Source organism: Chionomys nivalis, chromosome 11 (genome assembly GCF_950005125.1).
Source record: "Chionomys nivalis chromosome 11, mChiNiv1.1, whole genome shotgun sequence".
NCBI classification, from domain to species: Eukaryota; Metazoa; Chordata; class Mammalia; order Rodentia; family Cricetidae; genus Chionomys; species Chionomys nivalis.
This window is the reverse complement of record NC_080096.1, coordinates 68,444,578-68,469,290: the sequence shown is the minus strand read 5'-3', so window position 1 is coordinate 68,469,290 and position 24,713 is coordinate 68,444,578. Positions and strand designations below refer to the sequence as shown.

General features: G+C 38.1%; 1 protein-coding gene across 34 annotated transcripts in view; it reads right to left on the bottom strand.

Moving 5' to 3' along the window:
• The window catches only part of Ptprd (protein tyrosine phosphatase receptor type D), a 2,217,081-nt gene that overhangs the window by 253,630 nt on the left and 1,938,738 nt on the right, over window positions 1-24,713 (bottom strand). For all 34 annotated transcript variants that reach the window (XM_057783903.1, XM_057783917.1, XM_057783909.1 and 31 more), the window contains one exon: window positions 22,739-22,880. In XM_057783903.1, the coding sequence (XP_057639886.1) occupies window positions 22,739-22,880 (142 nt within the window). The remainder of the gene's footprint in view (window positions 1-22,738; window positions 22,881-24,713) is intronic.

Below are 24,713 nucleotides of genomic sequence, written 5' to 3'. Positions count from 1 at the left end.
AAATTTGACATTTCTTAATATTTAAAGAATATGTAATTTTTAAAGCCTTCACAAGGGGAAATGTTCTTCCCTTCCAGCAGCTCAACTGCATTGATGACAAAAAAAAAAAAAAAAGAGTATGTAATTGAAAGAGAAAAGATTAAAAGTAAGCAATTGTGATTCTGTCCTCATAATTAAGAATGTTGTCTACAACCATCAAGGGGAAAAGAGTGGGCCTGGAGACTCACGTGTGCCATGCTTATGATGCCATCGCTTAAGGATGAAGATAACACGGAATCCAAAACATCAAAGACATGAGGAGAGTAGGACATGGTTTCATACTGCTTTCAAAGCATGGCGTTTTGATACTACCAAGCAGTGCTCCTTTACTCTGCACATTTTACAAAACAGACTTTAACATTTCATCCAGCGAAGTGTGCTCATAGTTTACAATATTATATCTATACATGTTTCCCTGACCATTACAAAAAAAAATTGAAAATATTGGGGTTGCTGTTTTTATTGTTGTTGTTTTGTTTTGTTTTTTAGAATCAAAGAACCAATGTATGTAATTGACTCCACAAGCTAATGATGCACTAGGCAACACTGTGTGAGTTAACTACAGGAAAGAGAAAGAGACAGTGAGTAGATAATTTATGAGGCTAGCCAATGAAGGAAGATGGTGGTGGTAAAACGAATGAACAAATGAGGTCACTGTTGTAAACCATAACATGGGAGCACACAAGTCAGACAAGGCAAGGGAAAAAACAAGTCAATGGAAACCCAGGAGATTCAAACATGGACAAGTTGTGGAAGCATAGTGGCACGGCACTGTCAATCTGGACAAGAACACAGCATCTAATAGGACCCCATGAGACAGGAAGAGAATAGAGATTCATAGGTTCAGCCTCCTTCGTGAGCAAAAAAAGTGACACTTAAGAGCTGCACCATGTTATTAATTTTGAAAATTCAGCAATACCTGATTCTTGCAAGCTAGCTTCTTAAGGACCTGTATAACTTTCTCTGGCCATGTTTCTAGAAGTGGTTAGTAATGGTTGAAGAAACAGCCCTTCTCAGTGGACACTAGTATTTAAAAAAAATTATTTAATGAGTCTCTAAATGCTTTCCTAAACCAACACATCTCTGTTATATTGGGATTCATCATAGAAGTCAATTTTTTTCGTGCTTTCTCTCCCTCAATGGAGCTGTCCTAAGGTTCCAGATTATTATTTATATAATGCCATAAAAATAATTCTCCAAGATTTAATTTTAAAAGTTCAAACACCAAGAAAAATGAAGTTTTTCTTAAACATTATATGACTGAACTTTTAGTAAGCAAAAAGATGTTAATTTAAAGTTTTAAGCATTTATAATATATTGGTAAGCAATACTGTTGAGAATGTTGTCAAAACCCATCAGACTACTGAGACCTTAATCTTTAGTATTCGGCTTCATGTGGGAAACTTAAAACACTTTAGATGATTGAGACCTTAACCTTTAGTGTTAGCCTTCAGGTGATCACCTACATGTATAAGTTACTGTAGTTTCACATTGGTACCTGTTAAGATGGATCTAGACCTACCTCTAGGTGATTATCCTACAACAATGGTAACACTTGCATTAAAAGGGCATTTGCAAAGTTTATTAACAAAGCATTTTAAGGGCACTTACATACCCTCCTTATTAGCCTTGCATGAAGGTCATTGATAACACATCACATTGTACCTCTGGGGTGGTAAACCTTTGTGCTCTGACATGGCAACACAGAGCAGATGTTCTGATCTACAAAACTCAAAAAGAGAACCTTCCACGTGGTGCCATGTGCTTCACCAGACAGAGCAAACCCTACTTTTAAACTCCAAATCTACATGTTTGTGTCCCTTGTCTAAGAAGACTGAATGTATTGAAGAGGCTCTTTTGATAGAAAGCAGACTGCTGCCACATGGGACACCATGCGGAATGGGGAAATCGTCTGTGCATTTTCAAATCTTTAAGACTGAGGTATTCTAAGGAAGACTGTGTTTCTGCGTACTTGTACATATTTAAAGTTAAGAAAGATATATTTTAAACAAAAAACTCCACATTATTTTTATGAAAGACTATAGGCACCACTTAACAGTTTTTCAAGTGTGAATACTTAAAATTACAATAAGTGGTTTTTAAAATCTTGATGTGTCCCGTGATGTGAATGTTGTATTGCTGTGAGCAACCAGAGACACTCATTTATTACACAATAATATTTACGAAAGGAAAAGAAGTGTTACCGTCGCAGCAGCAAATTGATAGGTTTGTGATTTTGATCTTATTTTTTTTTTAATGCCCTAGCAATGCTTAAGCATGCATGAGCATCCCATTTATGGCAGTTCTTCATTTGTTCCTGTCCTAGGGAGTCCGAGATGATTGCATTATTGTCTACCCAAGTCTACAGGTCTGTGTTTATACTTTATTTTTTATCAAGGGATAATAAAATAAAATCCCAAAACTGGTTAATTAATAAAAAGCTTTGGTTTTGCTCCATTTACTTGTATTATGTGATCAGTTTTAGTTTGGTATCAACCTGGCCCAATACTTAATAAAAATACAGATGTGAGGTAATGGACTAAATAGCAAATACAATGCTTATATATGCATGAAGATAAGGTCACACTTCAGTCATTTAAATAATAAGTTGTACTTTCATTATAAGGGAATCTTCCATTCCTGGAAAAAGAATGCAGGGGAGGAGAGAAGCAGGGCAGTCACCACACAAATGTTGAGGTTGGAAATATTACATTGTATTTGAGTTTTGCTCCCCAGAAACAGCTCAGAAAACACACAAAAAGCTAGGTGAGCAACTCTACACTTTGTTTTAGTAAAATATACAAGTTAAAAATAAAGGACAGATTAAATGATCATAGCACAGTGTTAAAGATTTTGGTTATCATTACCATTTCTTTTTCTACCTAGATTGAATTCTTTGAGTCTTCAGAATGCCAGAAAATAACCCTTTACTTCTGCTTACAAAAGTTAGCCTAGGGATTTGTAGGAGGATGAGACCACCATGGTTCCTCTGGGAGCAAAGCTGAAATCTGCCACCCTCTAATTGACATCTTCAATCTCTGAATGAACACAGCCCTTTCAGACATGACTGTCCACAGAGACATGACCAGCTTCATAACTACTTCAGCTGTTTTTTTTCACCCTAAGGGAAATAGAATTGCATTCCCAATTATTAGCCCAACTACCTTTGAGCCAGAGAGTTCCGAAATGAGTTGAGTCTGCCCCCTTGAAGCAGTTCCAAGTCAGTTATTTCTTCACTTTCCCCTAAAACTTAGTGAGACCCTTCATAGTCTGGTGCACTAGACAGAAACTGTAATATGAGCTCTTGAATGACTTCAGTATGTGGGACTTATTATTCCCCAATATACTATCTTGCAAATGGAAATATGGCATAATTAATGTCTTACTGTAAAAACTATTTAAGCTGTATTTCCAGAAGCAATAATGGGGGTCCATTTTGCTTCACATAAATTCTGTCCTCTTTTTTTTTTTTTTTTGAGAATCTGCTCTTAATCTATGTGGTAACTAAATAGGCTAAACTCAAGCAAAGGAAACTTAGTTAGGAACAAAACTGTACCTGGCCATGAGAAGATAAAATTTTTTTTTTTAATATTTATTTATTATGTATACAATATTCTTTCTGTGTGTATGCCTGAAGGCCAGAAGAGGGCGCCAGACCTCTTTACAGATGGTTGTGAGCCACCATGTGGTTGCTGGGAATTGCACTCAGGACCTTTGGAAGAGCAGGCAATGCTCTTAACCACTGAGCCATCTCTCCAGCCCCCGAGAAGATAAAATCTTGAAATTATTAGTATTACCTGAAAAAAAAGTATGAAAAATGTGTGATATTTGACCTCAGCTAGAAATATGTGCATGGACAAACTATAATTTTAATACTTCATAAAATGACTCGAACTATTACGAGCACTGAGTTAAGCGTTAAAAATGAATTTAGCAAGAAGATAGCTTCACAAACTTGCAATCCATAAAAAAAAAATGCAGGTTGACTTTAATGGAGAAGATAGTCACATTTCACAATTTAATTTCTCTTTTATAAAGCATACAATGTAGAATTCTCCAAAATCCTTGGTTTCTTGCAAATAATTCTACTTCTACAATGAGATTAATGGATGAAAAAGGAAGACACTGGTGGCATCAAGACAGTCGGAATGCTATGTTATTTGAGTGTTACTATATGCACTGCCTTTCAAAGACAAGTGTTTTCTGCAACTTCTAGCCTAAGTCAAATTGTATATTCATCACTAAAAAAAAAAAAAAAAATCATCTGGAGGAGGCCACCCCCTTCCCCAACAAAAGGCCTCTTTTCCCATCTTCTGAAGGAAACCAGTTCAAGGAACTCTGGGAATCCATTCTCGAACGCTTCTTGCCTCTTCTTCTGTTTCAGCTTGCACTGCACTGGCAGCCTGCTTTGACAATGTCCTGGGGCTTTACCACAAATTACACTTCTGAACACTCTGCCTCAGTTTAGCCATTGAAGCTGAGCACAGCTGAAGAGAGCGGAACTCCATCTTCAAAGACTGGATTATGCCCTCCTCAATACACAGGCTTAGCTCCCATTATCATTAATGCGAGCTGTGGGAGTCCACAGCTCAGAGGACACCTCTAAGTCTGTTTGCTTGATGAGCATGCAATTAAACCTTATGGCCCAAATATTTCAAGGAGAGCACAGAAAGAACAAGAAGTACTCATGTAAAATCAAGGATGTTCATGTCAGGAAAAAAATAAGGTATCTCTTCTGCTTAACCACGAAGCAAAAATTGCCTAAATTAGGCCCATTATAGTTTCAGTTATCTCCTTAGATATAGTCAATGTCTTTCATAAGGTCCTGCAAAGCCATTCCTCTCTTTTGAAAAGTGAGTTACATTTTTCTGTATTAGTCTCCACTGCTTCACAGACTAGCCTCGAGAAGAAAGTATCTATAAAGATCAAGACCCTTCTATCCAAATTTTCTACATGCAAATATGCAGCATAACATACACTCTTGGAGATTTTTCCTTTCCTTTCCTTTCTTTCTTTCTTTTTTTCTTTCTTTCTTTCTTTCTTTCTTTTTTTTTTGCCTTATAGTCTTAGTCTAACTTAAAACCTTAAAATAAAAAAAAAAAAATCACTGGTTGGGCATTAAAAAATAGAATTAAGAGAAAAATGTTTACCTTAGTAAAGATTTGTTTACTTGGGAAGCATTAATTCCAGTAATTTTATTTCTAAAGAGACCACTCCAGACTGTTCAACACATTAAATGAAAATGAATTAACATTTGCTAATGTGTGTCCATCCATGGTTTTTATCAAGCCTCTTGATAAATGGAGTTATTATGACGCAAAAATAATTCATACCCATTTGTTCAAATCCTTTTCCCAAATTTTAAAAATTTAGCAATCTAACATTCAGATTTAATTGGGATGAGTCAATCAAGAAGATTAAAAGGTTTACAAATAACTTATCTGTCTAGTACTGACATTAAAAATCCTATCCAATATCCAGTCCTGACTTTCTAATTATAGAAGGAAAGGTTCTCTTAGGTACTGATCAGAAATACAAATCTATCAACATACAAAGAGTCAACTAACTTTTTACACAGAGCACAGAAACCATCATGCTTACGCCAGTACTAATGGCAAGAGACTTCATATTCTTTTTGGTTTTATTTTCCATTTTTTTAATTAAAAAATAAATAAGTACATAATTTCCTCCCATTCCTCTTTTCTTCTTCCTACTAGTCTCGTGCTCCATCCTCACCCCCTCTCAAATTCCTGGTCTCATAGTCTTTGTTAAACAATACAAAATAATCACAGATGGGAGCTATGTACGACCACTGTGGGCTATGGTTAAACAAATGTGCAATGATGAAAAATAATTTTTAAAATTACTTTCTTATAGAGAAAGGAGTGGTTTTTTTCTATCAAATCCAAAGCCCAAGGTTGGAAGACATTCCGGTAGGAAGCCTAGTGTTACAGCATATATTATATGCAAAGCAACATTTGGCGTTTGAGTTACTCTGGATAAAAATCCTAACAATTCAAGCTCAGCAAAGTGTTCTGAGAACGACTATCCTCTGTGTTGCTGAAACAGGCTTCTCTTGCGCATGTGAAGCCCCAAAGGACTTCATGCAGAACACAGACAGTTCCTCATTAGGGGTTTCATTTGTGCTAGTCTAACTGGAGATAATCATTGTATATAATCATTGCCACTTCCTCAAACATTCACATAATCCATCCTTACTCAATTTTATATAATTTTCACCCAAAGTAGTTATCTACATGGTATTTATTTTCACCTGGTCCCTCTGTATAAAGGGCAGATACATATTTCCATCTGGAATGAACTTAAATAAATTAACAAGTAGTTCATAAATTGTAGGTGTGCCATGGAATGTACTGCAAGTTAATGGCTATAAATGGCAATCACTTAAGACATTCCATGAAAGAATTCACAGAAAGCAAGAAGGTCGAAAGGAATGAAAGTGCCTGCCAGATGCCTCTACGGAGAGCAGATCTGGGGAGCACCCATCTTATGACCATGTGATGATGCAGAATCAGGAGAGGATTTTCATATCATTCTGCAGAAAAAATTCTTCTGTATTATCATAGGGAACTATCTGATGGCTACTAATCCAGTTTGGGCACAGAAATGGAAGTCATGTGTTTCTACTTGCTAATAATCAGGATGCTAGAGAGTACAAATATATCGCTTAGGTCATTCCAAATTGTGACATTTGTAGAAATGGGTGATTCTAACCAATATTTTACTGTCTTCTCTGTAGCCATGCCTACCTAGATAAAGAGGACATTGGGATGGATAACCCAGATACAAACTTTTCTCTCCTAGGTAAGTAAAAATGATTTCACTTCTAATTAAGAACAAGCAAAACTACTTTGTTTTTGTTTATTCCACTTTCAAAAATGGCTTGAATGTTAAAAAAAAAACAGGTTCTTTGGATCATAAAAATAATTAATTGCTAGGTGGCTAGGCTTTCATAAGAATGGGCATTTCTGCAAGTTTATCTCTGTATATATGTAAAACCATAAATTCTATTCATTCTCTTTAATATTAGACTCTTGCAAAAGTTGCCACTAAAACGCACATATTTTGATCCAGAAAGAGCAATTTTAACCCAGAACGAATTAAAAAGAACAAAACTAACTGGAGAACCAAATATACCTTTTGTTTATTTTTCTAAAAAAAAACAAAAAACAACACATAAAAAAAAACCCGAACTTTAAAATAGAGAGGTTGTCCCACTCAAAGGCCTTGATTTTAAATTGCCATTTCTTTTCATGCCCAATTAAACTGTCAGTATAATGAAGAATTGTCCAGCTGAGTTAAACTGTGAGGATCTTCTCATTGCCACTTTCCTCAGTTTTAATTTCCAGATGCTTCTTCCTAAAAGAAGAATTTAATTTCATCTCCTCAACAGTAAGACCTGCAAGGCTTGCACCACTGCTGTTCATGACAACAGAAAAAGAAGTTGTGGAGTACATTTAAAAAAAAAAAAACACCTCTATTAAAACAGTAAAATATTTGGCTATTGAGAAACATAATATCATGCCCCTGGGTCTCTAATAAATATTAAATAACAACCTTTCAATGAGCTCAGCCAGTTTAGCAATTGACAGCATTAAAAAGAACACACAAAACTCACTCTGCACTGTCCATTTGCATGAAAATACTATCTAATAAAGCCATAAAGCTTGTCAGAACGTTTTCTGCAATACAAGAGTACCAACTTCATAAATTTTTCAGACATATAGTGAGGGGAATGTGCAGTTTCCATCAACCAGAGGTTTCAATGAGAAAGTCAGAGGGTCACAAAAAGTACCACAGCAAAGCCTCTAACTTTAAGATGCCTGGCACTGATCTTTTCACTTTCTGTGGCCCTCTCCTTTTAAGATTTTATCTAAAATTTAAGTGCATGTATTTAATCAGTGAACATAATGTTTAAAAGTCTATATAAATTGTGGCATGATAAAATCTGACTATTAAATACATTATCATGCAGAGTTAGCATTTTGTGGAAAGAATGGTATATTTTTATAGGCTTCTTGAAAAAAATTACAAAATAAAAAAAAGAATGAGATATACTATTAATTATACTTACAACAGATCTCTTGAAATGATGTTTTTCTAATTAATTCTTTGGTCAATATCTTCTTAATGCTCTCCCATTCCAGGCACTGGTCACTACCATTCTACTCGATAGCCCTGAGTTACGCTTTCTGGATTCTACGTGAGTCCCATACTACATTGGCTTTTTATCCCTCATTTAGTTAACTTGCTATAATAATAAAAAAGAAGTTGCTAAAGCACAATAAAATCAAATGTATTTTGTAAATTATATGTATACTTTATGTATGTGTGGGTCCATGTGTGAGCTTATGTCCCGCACATGAATGCAAGAGTGCATGAAGGGCAGAAGAGAGCATCAGAGTCTCTGAAACTACATTTACAGTCATAGGATGTCACATAGTGTCAGAAACAACGACAAGAGTAGTCACCATTCTTGATCGCTGAGACATCTCTATATCACATTAAATGTATCTTCCAAATATGCTTTTAGCCAGCGCTTAGGTGCATATTTCTTATTCTTTAAGTGGTAACTAAGAAATGAATTTTCTTCTTCATAACCATCCATCTTTGTACCCCTCAATATCACTATCTTTCTTATTTCCAGGCTCTCCTTTCTCACAGAAGGAAAAACTAAAGATGAGACAAAACGTCCCTTGAAGCAATTCAGTGACCTCTTTTATTTTATTTAAAACACTTTTCACATGCCTCCATTTTTTTCCAGACAGGGTTCTCTGTGTAGACCTAGCTGTCCAGGTACCCACTCTGTAGACCAGGCTGCTCTCGAGCTGCCATCTTTTGAACGGAAACGGAAAAAAAGAGCTATAAAAAAAAGAGCAATTGATGCCTATATTTCCCTGTATCTTCTGTCTGAAACAGCATTAACACAACTACAACACAGGTTCAGAGGACAGAAGGAAGCAGAAAACAGAAAAGGATCTGGAGTCAAGAAACCTGGAGGCTCTAAACAGTGATTCTGGTCCAGAGAGTCCGAAGGTCAGTGTTCTCTTATAGCTCCTCCATAATGCATGCTGAATCTTTTTTCTTGCAGAGGGAAATCCTTTTCTCAGACCCCTTTAGGATATCAGTGTCACTGAATTTCACAGAAAGAAGATACACAAACGAAAATCCATACTTCCACATGCCTGTTACATACTAAGTGATTTCTAACCTCTGGATGTCTTCCATTCTGTTGCCATTACTATTGTTGTTGTTTTGCTTTCAATAACATGAAAACCCTGGAAAAGCATACAGGTAATATGGGATTCTCCTCTGTATGCTGTGAATATATTTTATCACCACTGGTTAATTAAGAACCTGCTTGGGCCTATGGCAGGGCAGAATATAGCAAGGTGGAAAAATCCAAGCAGAGATAGAGGAGGAAAGAAGGCACAGTCAGGCTGATACTATGTAGCCACCCAAAAAGCATGAGGTGACAAACCACGAACTTCATGGTAAGGTACAAAATAATAAAAATGGGCTAATTTAAGATATAAGAGCTAGCTAGGAATAGACTTGAGCCATTGGCTAAACAGTGTTGTAATTAGTAGAGCTCCTGTGTACTTATTAGAGTCTGAGCAGCTGGGAAACTAAAGCACAATCTCCATGTACATATAGGTACAAACACATGTGCTCGTTAGAATCTGAAGAAATTTTAAATATTCATTTTATAGGGAAGCATTTAAGAAAACAGTTCCAAGCACTAATGCCCCACTAATTGCCTCTTTCACTTTGATAATAAGACAACAGCAATTCATAGAGAAGTAGCTCAACAATTAATTTGGTTAATTTTAGCAATGCCAACAAATTTTATGAGTATATTACAAGAAGATATTGTATGAATTCACAGCACCTTGCTGAAAAATATTTTACACCATCTTGCTGAAAAATGTTTCATATCAGTGATGATAGTAGGGTGATGGAATAAAAAAACACATGGCCTTTTATAACGGAGAAATTTTAAGTTACCAGACAAAGGCTGGTTGACAGAGAAACATGTATTGTGCTGTTAGAGAGAAGCCAATGTGTACTGCCTATGTAGAATTAGCAAATGAACAAAGGATGGAGAACACAGGGCTAAGAGATTTGCTGGAAACCCAGGGATCCAGAATCTTCAACCTATTCAGAGTCTGGATTCTGTGCCGCCTTATGAAGGTGGGAGAGGAAAGCTGTCTCCTTATGGAAACATCCCATGGTCAATCATGGCAAACAGACTACGGATCTTCTGTGGCTTGATCTAACTACAGTCACAGAACCAGATTTTGTAAAGCCCAAGAAAACTTTGGGAAACGACTTTACCTAAACAAATGGAAAAGTCTATCTTTTCAAACTTTACAAAAACATACAATTGAGTACGTGGAGTGTTAGGTGCTACAGGGCTTTAAGCATGCTTGGGGACTTGTTCAACTCCAGCACCCATCAGACCACCTCCTCTCTATGTATGCTTGCCATAGAAGAATTGCCATGGAATCCGGGGAGATAGTAGGAGACAAGAGAGCTGCCACTGAACTTGCATGAGACAGCCAGGTGTAATGAAAACACACCACATCCGTTTACATCATGAAGCTATACGTGTGTACTTAAAAAACCCAAACAAACAAACACTTCATTTTTAGGTTATCGTAAACAGATTTTAACATGTTCTTCGGGAATTAAGAAAGCATTATCCCAAACCTAAGTCCCAATGAGACAAACTGCCAGTCCAATGAGACAACATTTAATGAAAGAGCTCTTTGCAGGAACTTGAAAACAAATCATTAAGAATAACCATTTGAGCCACAGTGAATTCATCTAACCAGATGATTACTGGAAGGGTTCTCTTTGCAAGCTGAGAAAATTTCAATTACCACTGAGCCAGTGAAAGTTAACTTTATTAAGGTAATTTTGAACAAAGAAAATCGGAGCCCAAATAAGTCGGCTGTTGCACATGTAGTTGTTTACAACGGGTTCGACGGTAACTGGCACTGCAGATCTGTCTGTCATACTACACATAATGTCATGCTTAGAACCCTTAGGACTTAGGGTTCTAACTCAAGTGATTAGTCCTTAAAATTAGCATTTGCAAGTGCTTGTTGCTTTGGAGTATATGTTAATGGATTTTTCTTAAGGGTGAAAACATCTATCTCATTTTTAATAAATAAACATTTTATTACAAAAATCAATTTTGCTTAATGAAGTCTTCCGAGAGAGAAGACACTTTAATATGTTTTACTAGTGCCTATTAAGACCACTTCACACTTTATCGTGTACTTTGTCATCTCTAACTAGAGAAAGAGAAGGAGACCGAAAACATGAAGTACAGTAAGTAAAGCTTTCACCTTAAGTTGGCAGAGAAACAAATGGAAATATTTCTTCATAAGACAAGGTCTTGCTTTGTAGCCCTACTGACCTAGAACTCACAATGTAGACCAGGCTGGCCTCAAACTCATAGAGATCTGCGTGCCTCAACCTGCCAGTTGTTAGGATTAACCGACTCTCTGAGCATGGCGGTCAATGAAGACTGATGAGAAGCCAAGGACAATGGCACTAGGTTTCGATCCTAATACATGAACTGGCTTTGTGGGAGCTTAGCCTGTTTGGACGCTCACCTTTCTGGACGTAGATAGAAGGACCTTGGTCTTCCCGCAGGGCAGGGAATTTGGACTGCTCTTCAGTATCGAGAGGGAGGGGGAATGGAGTGGGGGGAGGAGAAGAGGAGTGGGGATAGGGGGAGGGAAGTGGGGGGAGGGCAATATTTGGGAGGAGGGGAGGGAAATGGGATATGGGGAGCAGGTGGAAATTTTAATTAAAAAAGAATAAAAATAAATAAATAAGTAAAAAAAAAAAAAAAAAAGAAAAAAAAAAAAACAAAAAAAAAAAACAAGGTGTTCTTTCTACTGCATTGCACTGAAAGATTTCATCAAATTTAATTACTTAATTTTTACTACATCATATTTTCTCACAATCTAGGCAAAGTTGATCCCAAATCTTCCTATATCCATTTTTTTCTTTTAGAACATTTTTATTCAGGAGGATGTGGATGAGCTTAATTTTTCTGCCACTGTAGGCTTCATACGTCAAACATGTCTGCTATTTAAGCAAACCTTCCTGTGACACCGAGAGAATCTTGGGAGCCAGTCAGAAGCAAATGTCCCATGGAAAGGTGTGTGATGGATTGCAGGAAGATCCCCGTTTGAGAGGGATACTGCATGGACCAGCTTCTCATTTTAACCAAAACCAGAAGCAGCATGTGAGGGAACAGACTTGCCTCAAAAGCAGGCAAATTTATGTCCTTCCTTGAATATTTCAAGCATTTAGAATAGTTCAGGACACAAAGAGACAACAGTGTGGAGTGAGCAAGTTTATTCGAGACTGTAAATGTCACCTCGTAGACTGCATGAGTTGCAACAGGCAGCACGTTCTCTCGGTTTCTTTACTTGAGAGATGAAGTAGATGAAGCTCTGGAAGGTGAAGAATGGAGCATCTAGCCAAAGAGCCAAGAATAAAGGCAACTTTGTGACCTGGGTCTGTGTTTACAAAACCTGAATTCAAAACTTTACCTCCAATTACGTCCTGCATCACAATTGGTAAGAGAAATTAATTTAAAAACTATCTTTTTACGTGCTTGTATGAATGTAGGAGTGAGAGCATGTGTATGTGTGTATTGGGGGTGGGGAAGAATAACTGATGGTCAGACTTTGGGGGAAAAAAGACAAGAGTATTGGAGTTGTCTTTCATCTTATGTGCATATGACAGCTGATTTCTCAATCCCCTGGACAAAGCAATGTGTTAAGAGACAAGGAAACATCTTTTCCTGTTTCATGACCTATGCTCCTTCATGACATGTTAGGAGTCCCACACTGCTCTAGAGAGAGAGCCACACTGACAAAGCAAGGCTCAGGTTGGAAGGTATACTGAAAGGAGAAGTAATAGAATCAACATATTTCAGGAACTTTTATATTCAAGTCAGTATGCCAGATGCTTCAAAGCTGTACCATAACTTCTCACAATAACTCTGAAAGTGTAAGAATTTTCCATTAGACATGATGAGTGTGTCTGGATCTGTAGGTAGGGAGCAGGGGAGTGCTCATAGGAACTCACGCCTGATATAGCTTCAGAGAACTAGAGTTCTCTTGCGCCTCCCTTTTTCACTCTCTGTTACTTTCATAAAACCTTGATTTTCTGATTCCTTTTCATATTCTCCAACCCACAGTAGCTAAGCAAACAATAAGCATTTAGTCCAGAATAGGCAAGGTGTCCTATCTCATGGCCAAGCCATCTCTGATGCATGTGTGACGGTCTACCTCTCTGCCCATGTGTGTACTCACTCTACAAGCGCATTCTGGGTACCCAGTAAATTCTAAAAATATATGTTGGCCATAGATAAAAGTAATAGTGCTGACACACATCAAAAGACTAAATAAAATGAAAGCAAAACAAATTAAAATTTCAAAAGTAGAAAGCATTATGAAGTTAAATATTTCATGAACAATTTATGTGTGTATATACACACACACACATACGTACATACAAACATGTGTATAAATACCTCCACTTACAGAGTTCTTTACTTGACTGTATAATGTATCAATATAAAGCTAACAATTAGGTTTATTAAAACCCATAACTTTTTATAAAATTATACTCCTCTATTTATTTCTGGCTCACGTTACATCTCTGGTTAGCCATGCACGTGTACAAGTGCACGGACAATCAAAGCCAAGCAGTGGGCAACTACATGGAATTCTTTGATTTTATATCCTGTTTCTAAGACAGAGATTTTGAGTCAGTCTCCCAATTACAATTCTCATCCCATAGTCTCCCCAGCGAAATCCTCCTTCCTCAGCCTCCCAGTGCAATCCTCTTCCCTCAGTCTCCCCAGTTCAGTGCTCCTCCCTCATTCTTCCCAGTGTAGTGCTCCTCCCTCAGTCTTCCAGTTCAATCCTCCTCCCTCAGTCTCCCCAGTGCAATCCTCCTTCCTCAGTCTCCCTGTGCAATCCTCCTCCCTCAGTCTCCCTGTGCAATCCTCCTCCCTCAGTCTCCCTGTGCAATCCTCCTCCCTCAGTCTCCCTGTGCAATCCTCCTCCCTCAATCTCCCCAGTGCAATGCTCTTCCCTTGGTCTCCCCAGTGCAACCCTCCTCTCTCAGTCTCCCCAGTTCAGTGCTCCTCCCTCAGTCTCCCCAGTGCAATCCTCTTCCCTTGGTCTCCCCAGTGCAATCTCCCTCCTTCAGTCTTCCTGTGCAATCTACCTCTCTCTGTCTCCCCAGTGCTGTGCTCTCCCCTCAGTCAACCCAATGCTGGTTCACAGGTATGTGCCATCATGCTTGGCTCATTTCTTCCAAAGTCTCTTTTAGTTAATAACTTGAAAAGGGAAGGACTCCTTCTGTGAAAATGCAAACCATTGTCAAATTTACAACCCGGACATAGAAACCACTATGTACATTATATGCATGTCCAAAATATGTTAACTATTAAAAAGTCCATTACTGTTGGCAGTAATACATATTTAACACAAATATAAAGTTGCGCCAACAAGGCTAGTAGTCAGATATTGAAAAGAAGGACATGAAAGTTCTGAGATATAAAGTAAGCTATTTAATTAATTAATTTATTTATTTATTGTTTTTGAGATGGAGGTCTTCTAGTCTCTTTTTATCTTTTAGATTAATTTACTTATTTTATTTACCATTTATACAGTGTTCTGCCTTGATGTATGTATGCTTATACACTAGAAGAAGGCACCTGATCTCATTAGAAATGTTTTGTGAGCCACCATGTGGCTGCTGAGAATCAAACTCAGGACCTCTGAAGAGCAGCCAGTGCTCTTAACCATTGAGCGATCTCTCCAGCCCCGTGTAAAATACTTTTTAAAGATCATAGGTAAGTTCACTTTATATTTTTATTACCATCTTTAATAAAATATTTTCTTAAACACAGAGACCCACAACTGGATAGTATGCCGAGTGAGAGACTATGGACCACCCAGTCTTATATGGGATGTCCTCGACAACCCTCCCATCAAGGCTTAGGGATCTATGCAGAAGAGGAGATAGAACGATTGTAATATCCAGAGGGAAAAGGGCAACCCTAGGAAACAGCATCTTCCAGGCACATTAGACTGACATACGTATGAACTCACAGAAACTGTGACAGCATGCACAAGATCTGCACAGGCTCAAGCCAGACAGGGCCACAGCCCTAAAAAAGGGGGTAATGGACACATGAGGTTACTACTCCTAGCAATAACAGATGCAATGGGACAATCAGCTTTATTCATGAGTATAACTGCGTATAATAACCAAACTCCGGGAGTTGTTGGACAACACAAAATGAACTCATCTTTGTGAAATTTTTGGTTCATGTTTGTTGGGTTTCTTTTTTTAGCATTTTTGCTTGTCTTATTGGTTTTTTGCTTGTTTGTTTTCCACGTTTTGTAAAGCATAATTAATAAAAAAAAAAACAACTCAGAGACAGATATTGGGATCAACCTCAAGGTCAGAAAAGAAAAGCAGCCAGCCACTGGCTCTCATCTCAATGTCAGTCTGAAATTGCGATCTTGCCTCTAGGAATCTCAGAATGAGACTGTGTCTGAGAGTTGTCTCCTCCTGTTTTATAATCTTTTCTAAGGCTGGTATTAACGGTGCTCACCACTGTGATTAAAGGCACTCACCACCCGGTTTCTATGGCAAACTAGCGTGGCTACTGGGATTAAAGGTGTGTATTACCACTGCCTGTGCTGTAAGGTTGACCAGTGGGACTGTTTTACTCTCTGATCTTCAGGTAAGCTTTATTTATTAAAATTCAAATGAAATGACACTACATTTTGTTTGTTTGATTTCTTTTTTAAAGAAAGAAGGACAAACAACCAAGCTTGGTGAGCAGGGAGGTGGGAGGAGCCAAGAGGAATTGGGGGAGGGGAAACATGATCAAAATGTATGTATGGCAAAAAAATCTAGTAAAAATTAAATAAGAACACTGAGCTATATTACGTCACTTAGTTTAGTAGTTTAATGTGGGCATTGACTCATAAGTTTGTGTGTGTGTGTTTGTGTATATGCTACAGGAGTGTGGTATATGCACATATATAGGCAGAGGTCCATGACTCTGCACACTCTCACAGAGAGCCTGTTGTATCACTCTGCCTTATTCCATAAAAAAACAGGGTCTCTCACTGAACCTGGAGGTAGGTGGCTGGCTAGTCAGCTCCAATAAGCCCCATGTCTCCACCCCCATAGCACCTGGTTGGTATCTAAACTCAAGAGTTCATGTTTATATGGGAAATGCTCTTACCTACTGAGCCATCTCTCCAGACACCCATTGTTTTTTAATAGGATAAAATAAGTTGCTTGCTCTTCTAAGGAAATATGTAATTAGGACTCTGATAATTAAGGCCTAGATAAGATATTTGGTATATCTGTGCCCCAAATCTCAATAAATTATGCATGCGCAACTTTTAAAGCTGCATCTTAATTAGTATCTTAAAATAAAACTAATTTTGAAAGCAATGATATTGAAGTTTTAAAAATCATCCCAATTTTATTAGGGGAAGCCGGCTAAATATCTAGCTTTAAAGTAGAAACGTTACATAAAATTGACCATGAGTTGTTGAGTTCTGCAATAAACTCCTGTACAAATTTCAATTCACAGAGCTGGCCTCTGCTGACTTCACCCTATTGGTCCTCATTTCATAGACTGAGTCCTCTCAGACTACTCAGTTATTCTGCTCCACTGTGAGCTACTGTGTCCCTCTCCGATAGCTTATTTCACGCTTTAGCTCTCATAGACCAACTGTCCAGCTATTTCTTCAAATATTCTTGATGAGGGTGCTTTGGACAAGGTTAAATTTTAAGACATCACATAAAATAGATTGCTCTCCCGAATCGAAGGGTAGCACGAAACAAAAATGGGTAGCCATTCCACAAGTGCGGATGAATCCCTTTTGCCTGTAACAGAACCCTGGCATTTCCTACTCTCACATGTCCTGAAGCATCTGCTCTTTCTGGGCCGTGAGCCTGCTGGCTATGGGACTAGAAATCTTCTTGGGTGCCCAGCTTGCCGATACACCTAGCATATCTTTGGACTTGTCAGTCTTATTAATCATGTTAGCCAAGCCCTTAAAAAAAAAAAAAAGCCCATCCTGTTGACAATGCGGTGGTCACCTTTCTTTGAAATACCCTGATGATACTCCACCAGCCCTGGACCAGTACACAGTAGTCATTTCTTAGACATGAAAGCTCTCTGTGTTTAGCATTCTCTCAGACTCACTCTGTCTGATAGACTTCAATGCTCCCAGCTTTCACTCACAGGTCTCCTCTCTCCTAAGATGCATCATTTAGGTAGCGTTTCACTACATTTTGCATTTTCATCAGATTCATAAACATTTGTAGACTTATCAATTGGAACAATGCTATTCTTCCATGATAATAAACATCACACTAAGCCCCAAAGATCAGAACAAACAATATCATGTTCTCTAGATGTTAATTTCTCAAATCATGAGCAAAATAACAGATGACACCAAGTTTCTTTCTGGTTCAACCTGCCACAGTCCCTTTAAGTCAATAATTAGCAAACACTCCTGTGGCTTTTATATTCATTTTAAAATCACTAAATATATTATTTTACTTAGAGATCAAGAAAAGAAAATTGTTTCTTACTTGAATGTAGTAATTCATAATGGCATTTATTCTCTCTTTAAAGGCATGGTCTGGTGAGTAGAAGATGCAGGGACGGTTTCAAGGAAGAGGCATGCACCATCCACACAGCAGTCAAGATGAGAAGTGACAAGCAAACAGGGACAGCCCTGAGGTTGCATACACATCACCAGAGAAGATTCTTTTAACCTCTCCCCTTTCCCGGATCTCCCAACGCTATTTAAAGGGGCTCCCATCTGCCTTTCTGACACTGATACTGATTAGAAGATTTTTTTAAGTCCTAAAGATCAAACTGCTGAAAGTCAGCAGTTCCCTTCCATAACCAGCCTCTGCCCCCTGACACCTCTTTCCAGCAGGAAGGCGGCATTATACAGCAGCATCCGTGTTAGCATTTTGTTATCCATTTATCCCAAGCGCTCCACTATTTCCTAAGCGTTTTCAAGTAGGCTTCCCTCAGTACCATAATTGTCAGCAAGTTTGTTCTGTGCTGGCCACCCTTCCTTTTGTTTCAGTCTTTCATAAAATCCTTTTGTGTGGCAGTCAAGCAGCTGTGCTTTGTTCTTTAATGTTTCTAGCCTGGATCCCCAGCCGAGATCACTTTATAACATAAACGGCAAAGTACCATTTTCACAGCAGGGACAACTGTGTTCATCTTCAAAAAGAGGCATTAATAAAATGAGCCTGTAATGAACATGCTAATTCTGATCGCAGGATAGTGCACAAAGGCAGAGACTTCACTGCCACCTCCCTGAGTGATGGGAAAAGTTGTTCATGTTCCTTTTTTTTTTCTTAACAACAGCTATAATGGCTTATGCTTTATTTTGTTTTTTTTGAACAGACATATTATGCAAACACTTCTCTCTGTTTTACAATGCAATGCTGCCTCATCTCATCCAAACTGCTCACCATGTTTTACTATCTCAGTAACAGTTACCTTCAGGGAACACACTTTTTCCCTCCTGCAGGAACTGACTTCCTGAACTAGGCATGGCATAGAACCATAGAACAGTAGCTGAGCAGAGAGCTGACTGATCAGAAGACTAAGCTAAACCTTTTCTGTACAAAGGAGGTAGAGAAGATAAAGAAGGCATATAACTAGGAGAATAGGGGCATAGGAAGACTGGGTAAGAGCATCCTAGATATCTGTCACAGAGCCAGCATGGAAACTCAAGTGACAGGAGCCTGGCCTCAGTATTCTGCATTGTCTAACACCTAGAGGTGGCCATTTCTAGAGCTGTGTCACTTTCTGAACTGTATTTTGTAAACTATGTAAATGGACTGCCTCTGGTTGGGACTGCTGACACATTACACAGCGCTGTACTCTACTTGTCTTCTGTGGCAAAGCTAGTTTCCCATAAGCAGGTAAGAGAAGCCATGTGATGTTTACCACGCTTAGTTGTAGTGATGCTGGTGGGGGTTTGAGGAGCAGCACTATTTGTCTATGGGCAAATATGTCTGGACGTAATTCACTAAATTTAGAAAATGTCAATTTTGCGTAACTAGTTTGAATGAAATGTATTTCCAGACGGCCTCCCCTCAAAAAAAAAAGTTCAAGAAACATGCATGAATTTAGTCATGTATGAAGGAAAGGAATGAAAATAATGACTCAGTTATGCTAAAACTTCATTTTAGAGCAAGGGAATTTTGTGAGTAAGAAGGAAGGATTCTTGACCCCTTTCCCCTAGCTCCAAAGCTTCAGTCGTAAGAAGAGACTTTACAAAGCACTGTCTCCTTTGCGCAGTGGCTGCCAACACACATCAGTAGAATGTGCTCACTCCCAGTTTCATTATATATACATTATATACATTTCTATGTTTCCCTGCAGATACCAGGGAAGCCTCCCAGGCAATCAAATCAAATCCAGAGAACCATTTCATCTAGATGGCAATTCCTACTCCTAAGATGTACCTCTGGTCCCCTGCACGCACCAACCTACAAGTCTAATATTTAATCAATTGTTCTCAGCAGTATTCCACAGAAGATAAGCCTCAGTCCTCAGCAAGCTTAGTGATCCCAGCAGTCTTCACTTCCAGTCTGCTCTGGAGGAATTGCATGTATCTAGCAATCATACAAAGCCTCCTAAAGACCCAGGTACCTAGTGCCAGGATGTGTCTGTGCTTCCATCACCATGGAAAATAAAGGTGATAATAATAATAAAACAACCAGAATGAGCACATTCAACCTGCATGTCCCATTCTGGGACCTACACTTTACAGAATATATGCTTAACTGCCCAATATCTCATCTCAAGGCATGGTCAGCCTTGAGCTTTAAGGTGTCTGTATTGTGAAAATGCTTTTTTCAGAGTAGGGAAAATTTGACAAAAACTACTGAGGGAAAGTGTCCCCCAAATGATCTTTCAGTGCACATGAGTAGTCAGGGTATTATTATTATAATGTCTTCTGCATTTAGTCACCCAGGTCAGACATTTGATTATCCAATTACATAGGTTCTCCCAGAGCCTATTTGAAATAAATGAGTGCTCTCCATCCATTCTACTTAGACAAAAGCCATCATGACAGTTGGCACATTTTTGGCATTTGTCAGCAAAGTGGGAAGAAAATAAATGACCCATGTAGCTGAAACAGGCCTGTGCTGAGGGCCACTGGACAGCAAGTATAGAGTGGTCTCCATCTCTTGCCGAGTGGGAACTCTTGAATATCTGCCAACATGATCCGCAAGAGAAAGTAAACGCAAGATGGCCAGAAAACTCATTAGCTATAACACACACACATCCATCTCCCAAACATTTCACAATGTTCTAAGTCCATAAACACTAGTTTATTGCTGTCCTATTATTAAATGATTGTTATTAATAGAATTATCAACACCTAGAAAGGTTAAAGAGGCGACCTTGGGAAACAAAGATGATTCCGTTCTCGGTTATTTCATGAAATGGAAATGGAAGGAAGGACTCTAAGGTTGTGGCTTTTCTACTTTTCCATTATTCAATGTCACCTTTGAATTTTCTCATGAAACATTTAGAGAAGAAGTAAATGCAATTATCTAAGAAAGGAAGGTTAAATATCTTATTATAATCATGTCTTTCATTCAAATGAATAGCATATGACAAGTGGTCATGTAGAAAGTCAAGATCATATTGAAGTTGTCAAATGCATTTGTTTACACAATGGTGAACTATTTAAAGCACAGGAGACAGGGGTCCAGCGGCCAGGAAATAGGAAAACATATAACCCTGTGAATTTCTAAGGAAAATGATACTTTATGCCAACATTTTGTTGATATGATCACGAATAAATAAAGATTAAGTTAAGAAAAGCACATATACTGTTTCCTTTGCAAGGGAACTTAGGTGATTCAAGGGAGCTTAGGTGATAAAATCAAAAAGCCCAAAAGTTCAGAATTAACTCTGTTTTATTTCACCTTTGTAGTACACTTGCTAACTACTAAAAGAACCAATGGCCATTGGACGTTTCAAAGAATATCACAGGTGAGTCTGAGTTTTGCTCAGGTATGGGTGTGTAAGGATTGAACCTAGTTTCTAGCCTTGCTTACACTCTGAACATACACATATAGATTTGCATTCATCAAGATGCTTCGTAACACGAATATACTACCTACACACACAGATGAATGCTCCCTTAAAGTTTAACATCTGAATGTTAATAACTACCCATTGGATTTTTTTCCTCCTTTTACCTTTGCAAATATTTTATATACTTTTTAAAGTTTAAAATCCATGTATGTGGTTTATTATGAGGAGAGAAGCATAGGACTTCTACCATCAATTTTTGAGCTTAATCAGGGGTTGAAATTGGCTGGAATTCTTTAGAATTGGAGGCTTGGACTGCATGCGATTATGAAAAACTGTCTTCATTGGTTAATCTGCAATGACTATTTTCTCTGAAGTAGACACTTTCATTGTTTTTAGTTTGGGACTCAGTTTTCAAAGCAGCTTTTGGGCTAAATGTCTAGGTTCTAAGAACAGCAGCACAGGAATATAGCCAGAAGCCTCACTTTAGAGAGAGCTGAAAGCTTCTTACAAGATCTTACTTTTCACCTGCATGTGCCCTTCCAGAGAATTGAAACACTAGTGCTGAACTCTAGAATTCTTCCAGCTTTCATCTTGGCTTTATAAAGTTTTCTTCTCTGGGCAGGTCCCCACTTAAAACACCTAGAAATTTCTCATTCTTGTTTAATTTCTTTTCAAATACTGTCAAAATTAAATTAAAAGGTCTATGGCACATTTTGCAAACAATCAATTCTAAAGCAAAAACAAGAGAACAGTATAACAGAGAAAGAGGTAAAGACACACAAAAATATTAGCATAATAATGTGATCCAGTTAAGCAATGCTCATATTTCTACTCAATAATACGGACTTAAAATATAGCAATTGGCCACATTTTACACTGCAATACCATCATGGTAAAGAAACTCCACAAAATAGGCACACGGGAGACCATGCCATGTTCTATCAAACTGCAAAAACAACACAGAGGAAGACACAATTCACCATCCTATTTTATTCTTCAATGGATACTCATTCAAAAAATGACTAAAAGAAAAGAACATTTTTTGACATAAAAATGTGTATATCTTATCCTTGGCTTTGAGATCACAATTTAGGAAGGGAAGCTCATTTTTACGTAGTATTACTTTTTTACTTTAGTAGCCATGAGTGTCAGCATGGGTAAGCAGTGTGTACAAGAAACAATAGAAGTAGGAGTTAAAAAACAAAACCAGGCACAAAGGAGCAAGCCATACATTTCCCCGTCTAGATTTTCTTGCCAAAATCAAAATGGCATCAGGCATTTAAAACAAACACTTTTCATTGTCATTTTCTCTTCCAGATTAGCATTCCTTCAAGAAACAAAAAGAGATCCACTGTCCAAATAACACTTGGCACATCTCAACGTTTTACTTAAACCCTTTTCTCATATGATCATACCACAACACTGGTCTCCGAACAGGCCTCTAGAACAACACTTGACATTGAGAATTGCTCCAGCAACACAACAATAGCCTTGAACTTGAGCACTTACCACGTAAAACTGTGAGTCTGGTGGACACACTTATTTCGGCCACGTTATTGGAAGCCACACATTCGTAAATGGCCTCATCCCGTGGAGTTCTTAAGGGCTGTATTCTGAGAACTGATCCAGATCCGTCATCAAATTCTATTACCTATTAGAGGAAACAATAGCTGTCACAGGTGTTGTTACAAGCATCCACCCCTCAGCTAAACTTCTCAGTGCCGTAGTGCAGAGACAGCCATTAGGCTCAAATGGACCAGGCATCAGTCTGACAGAGCACTGACTTCTAATAGCATGCTAGAGCAGAACATTTGATCAAATGTACATACCTTGTAAGAAAAAAGACAAAAACTACAAATACACAAGAGTAGACTTCTAATCTCCAAGGAAAGCCACAATGATTTTCCTCATTAACATATCTAGTAATTATATAAATATGGCACAATTGGGATGGATAAAATTGAGTTATTGACTTTGGCAGCACGTGTGCTTATGTGGACTCACTGAATACTCAGAAAAGAAAGTGAAAACCACAAATATTTCTGTCTCTTTAAAGGGTCGCGTTCCTACCAATATACATGTATAGTTGAACCATGAAGAAAAACTGCATAAATGTAGTACTTAAGCAGACAACAAGAGGACAGTCATACCCGAAAGCCTGTCAGCACGCCCTAATTTCACCATAAATCATTCCAGTATTTGTTCCAGCTTAGCATTTTCTGCATTTTTAGGACCTTCTGGCCATAAAGTGGAGGCTTGCCTCACCAGGTCAAAAATCGTTTTCTAAGTACGAGCCCTGAATGCACTGTCATTGTGAGCTTCACTGTGAAACAGAAGAACCCCACTGGTGATCTGGTTGGTAATAGTAGAGAAAAGAAGGAGAATATGTGGGCAAACCGGGATGATGGTAGGTATGGACAGCACTACCCTTCCATCACAGAGATCGTCTACAGCCGCTCACTGGGACACTGCACTTTCGTAGTGTTTCCACAGGCCTTGACTGTAGATAAACTAGACTTTCTAACAAACCCAGTACAGAGTTGCTTAATCCCCGGTTCTGTGTGCATGCATTAGCATACAGAGGAAGGAGGCTAAATATTTTAATTGTATTCATTTTAGTTCATTATGTATTCCATTTTAATCGTAAATTCAGAGATACTAAATGTCTCAAAACACCACTATAAATTTCCAACTCTATTCAGCACACATTTTAACATGAATCTAGTATACATCTAAGAGAGAAAAGTTCCAGTTACTAAAATCTTTTCTCAAATAGTCCACAATTTCACGTAAAATTATTTAGGAGTATTCTATGGTTTAATATAGGAAAATGTATAAAGATCATTATTATAAATTCCAATTAATTCTATATTAAATGTAATTGTATATTCATATTCCTTAACCATTTTGTATACTGAAACTTTTCTATATTGTCACGTATTAAAAGCCAGCGTTCTAACTCCCACTTTGAAAGATAATTTAATATGTAGCAGCCAATGTATGCTTACCAGACACCAGTCACCATATTTAGTATCAACAGAAGTGGCAGGAAAATCAGTTTCATCTCCTCCTCACACGGGCGTATAAGGTGTGTAAGGACGTGTATGTGATTGTGAGCCTAGCCTTTAACGGCTGAGCCATCTCTCCAGCCCATCCTTGCTGGGCTTTTTCCTTTTCTTCCTCTTTTTTTTAAAAAAAATTATTTATTTATTTACATTTATTTATTTATTTTGAGACAGGGTTTCTTTGTGGCTTTTGGGCATGTCCTGGAACATGGAACTCATTCTGTAGACAAGGATGCCCTCTCACTCAAAGAGTTCAGCCTGCCTCTGGCCCCATGAGTGCTGGGATTAAAGGCAGGTGCCACCACCACCACGTGGCAATCCTTGCTGTTCTGTTGCCTTTTGGTAAAAGAGATTGAAATCCCCTTCCACGAAAATAAAACTGCATTTAAACTATAGGACTGAGAGGGTAGGGACATCTA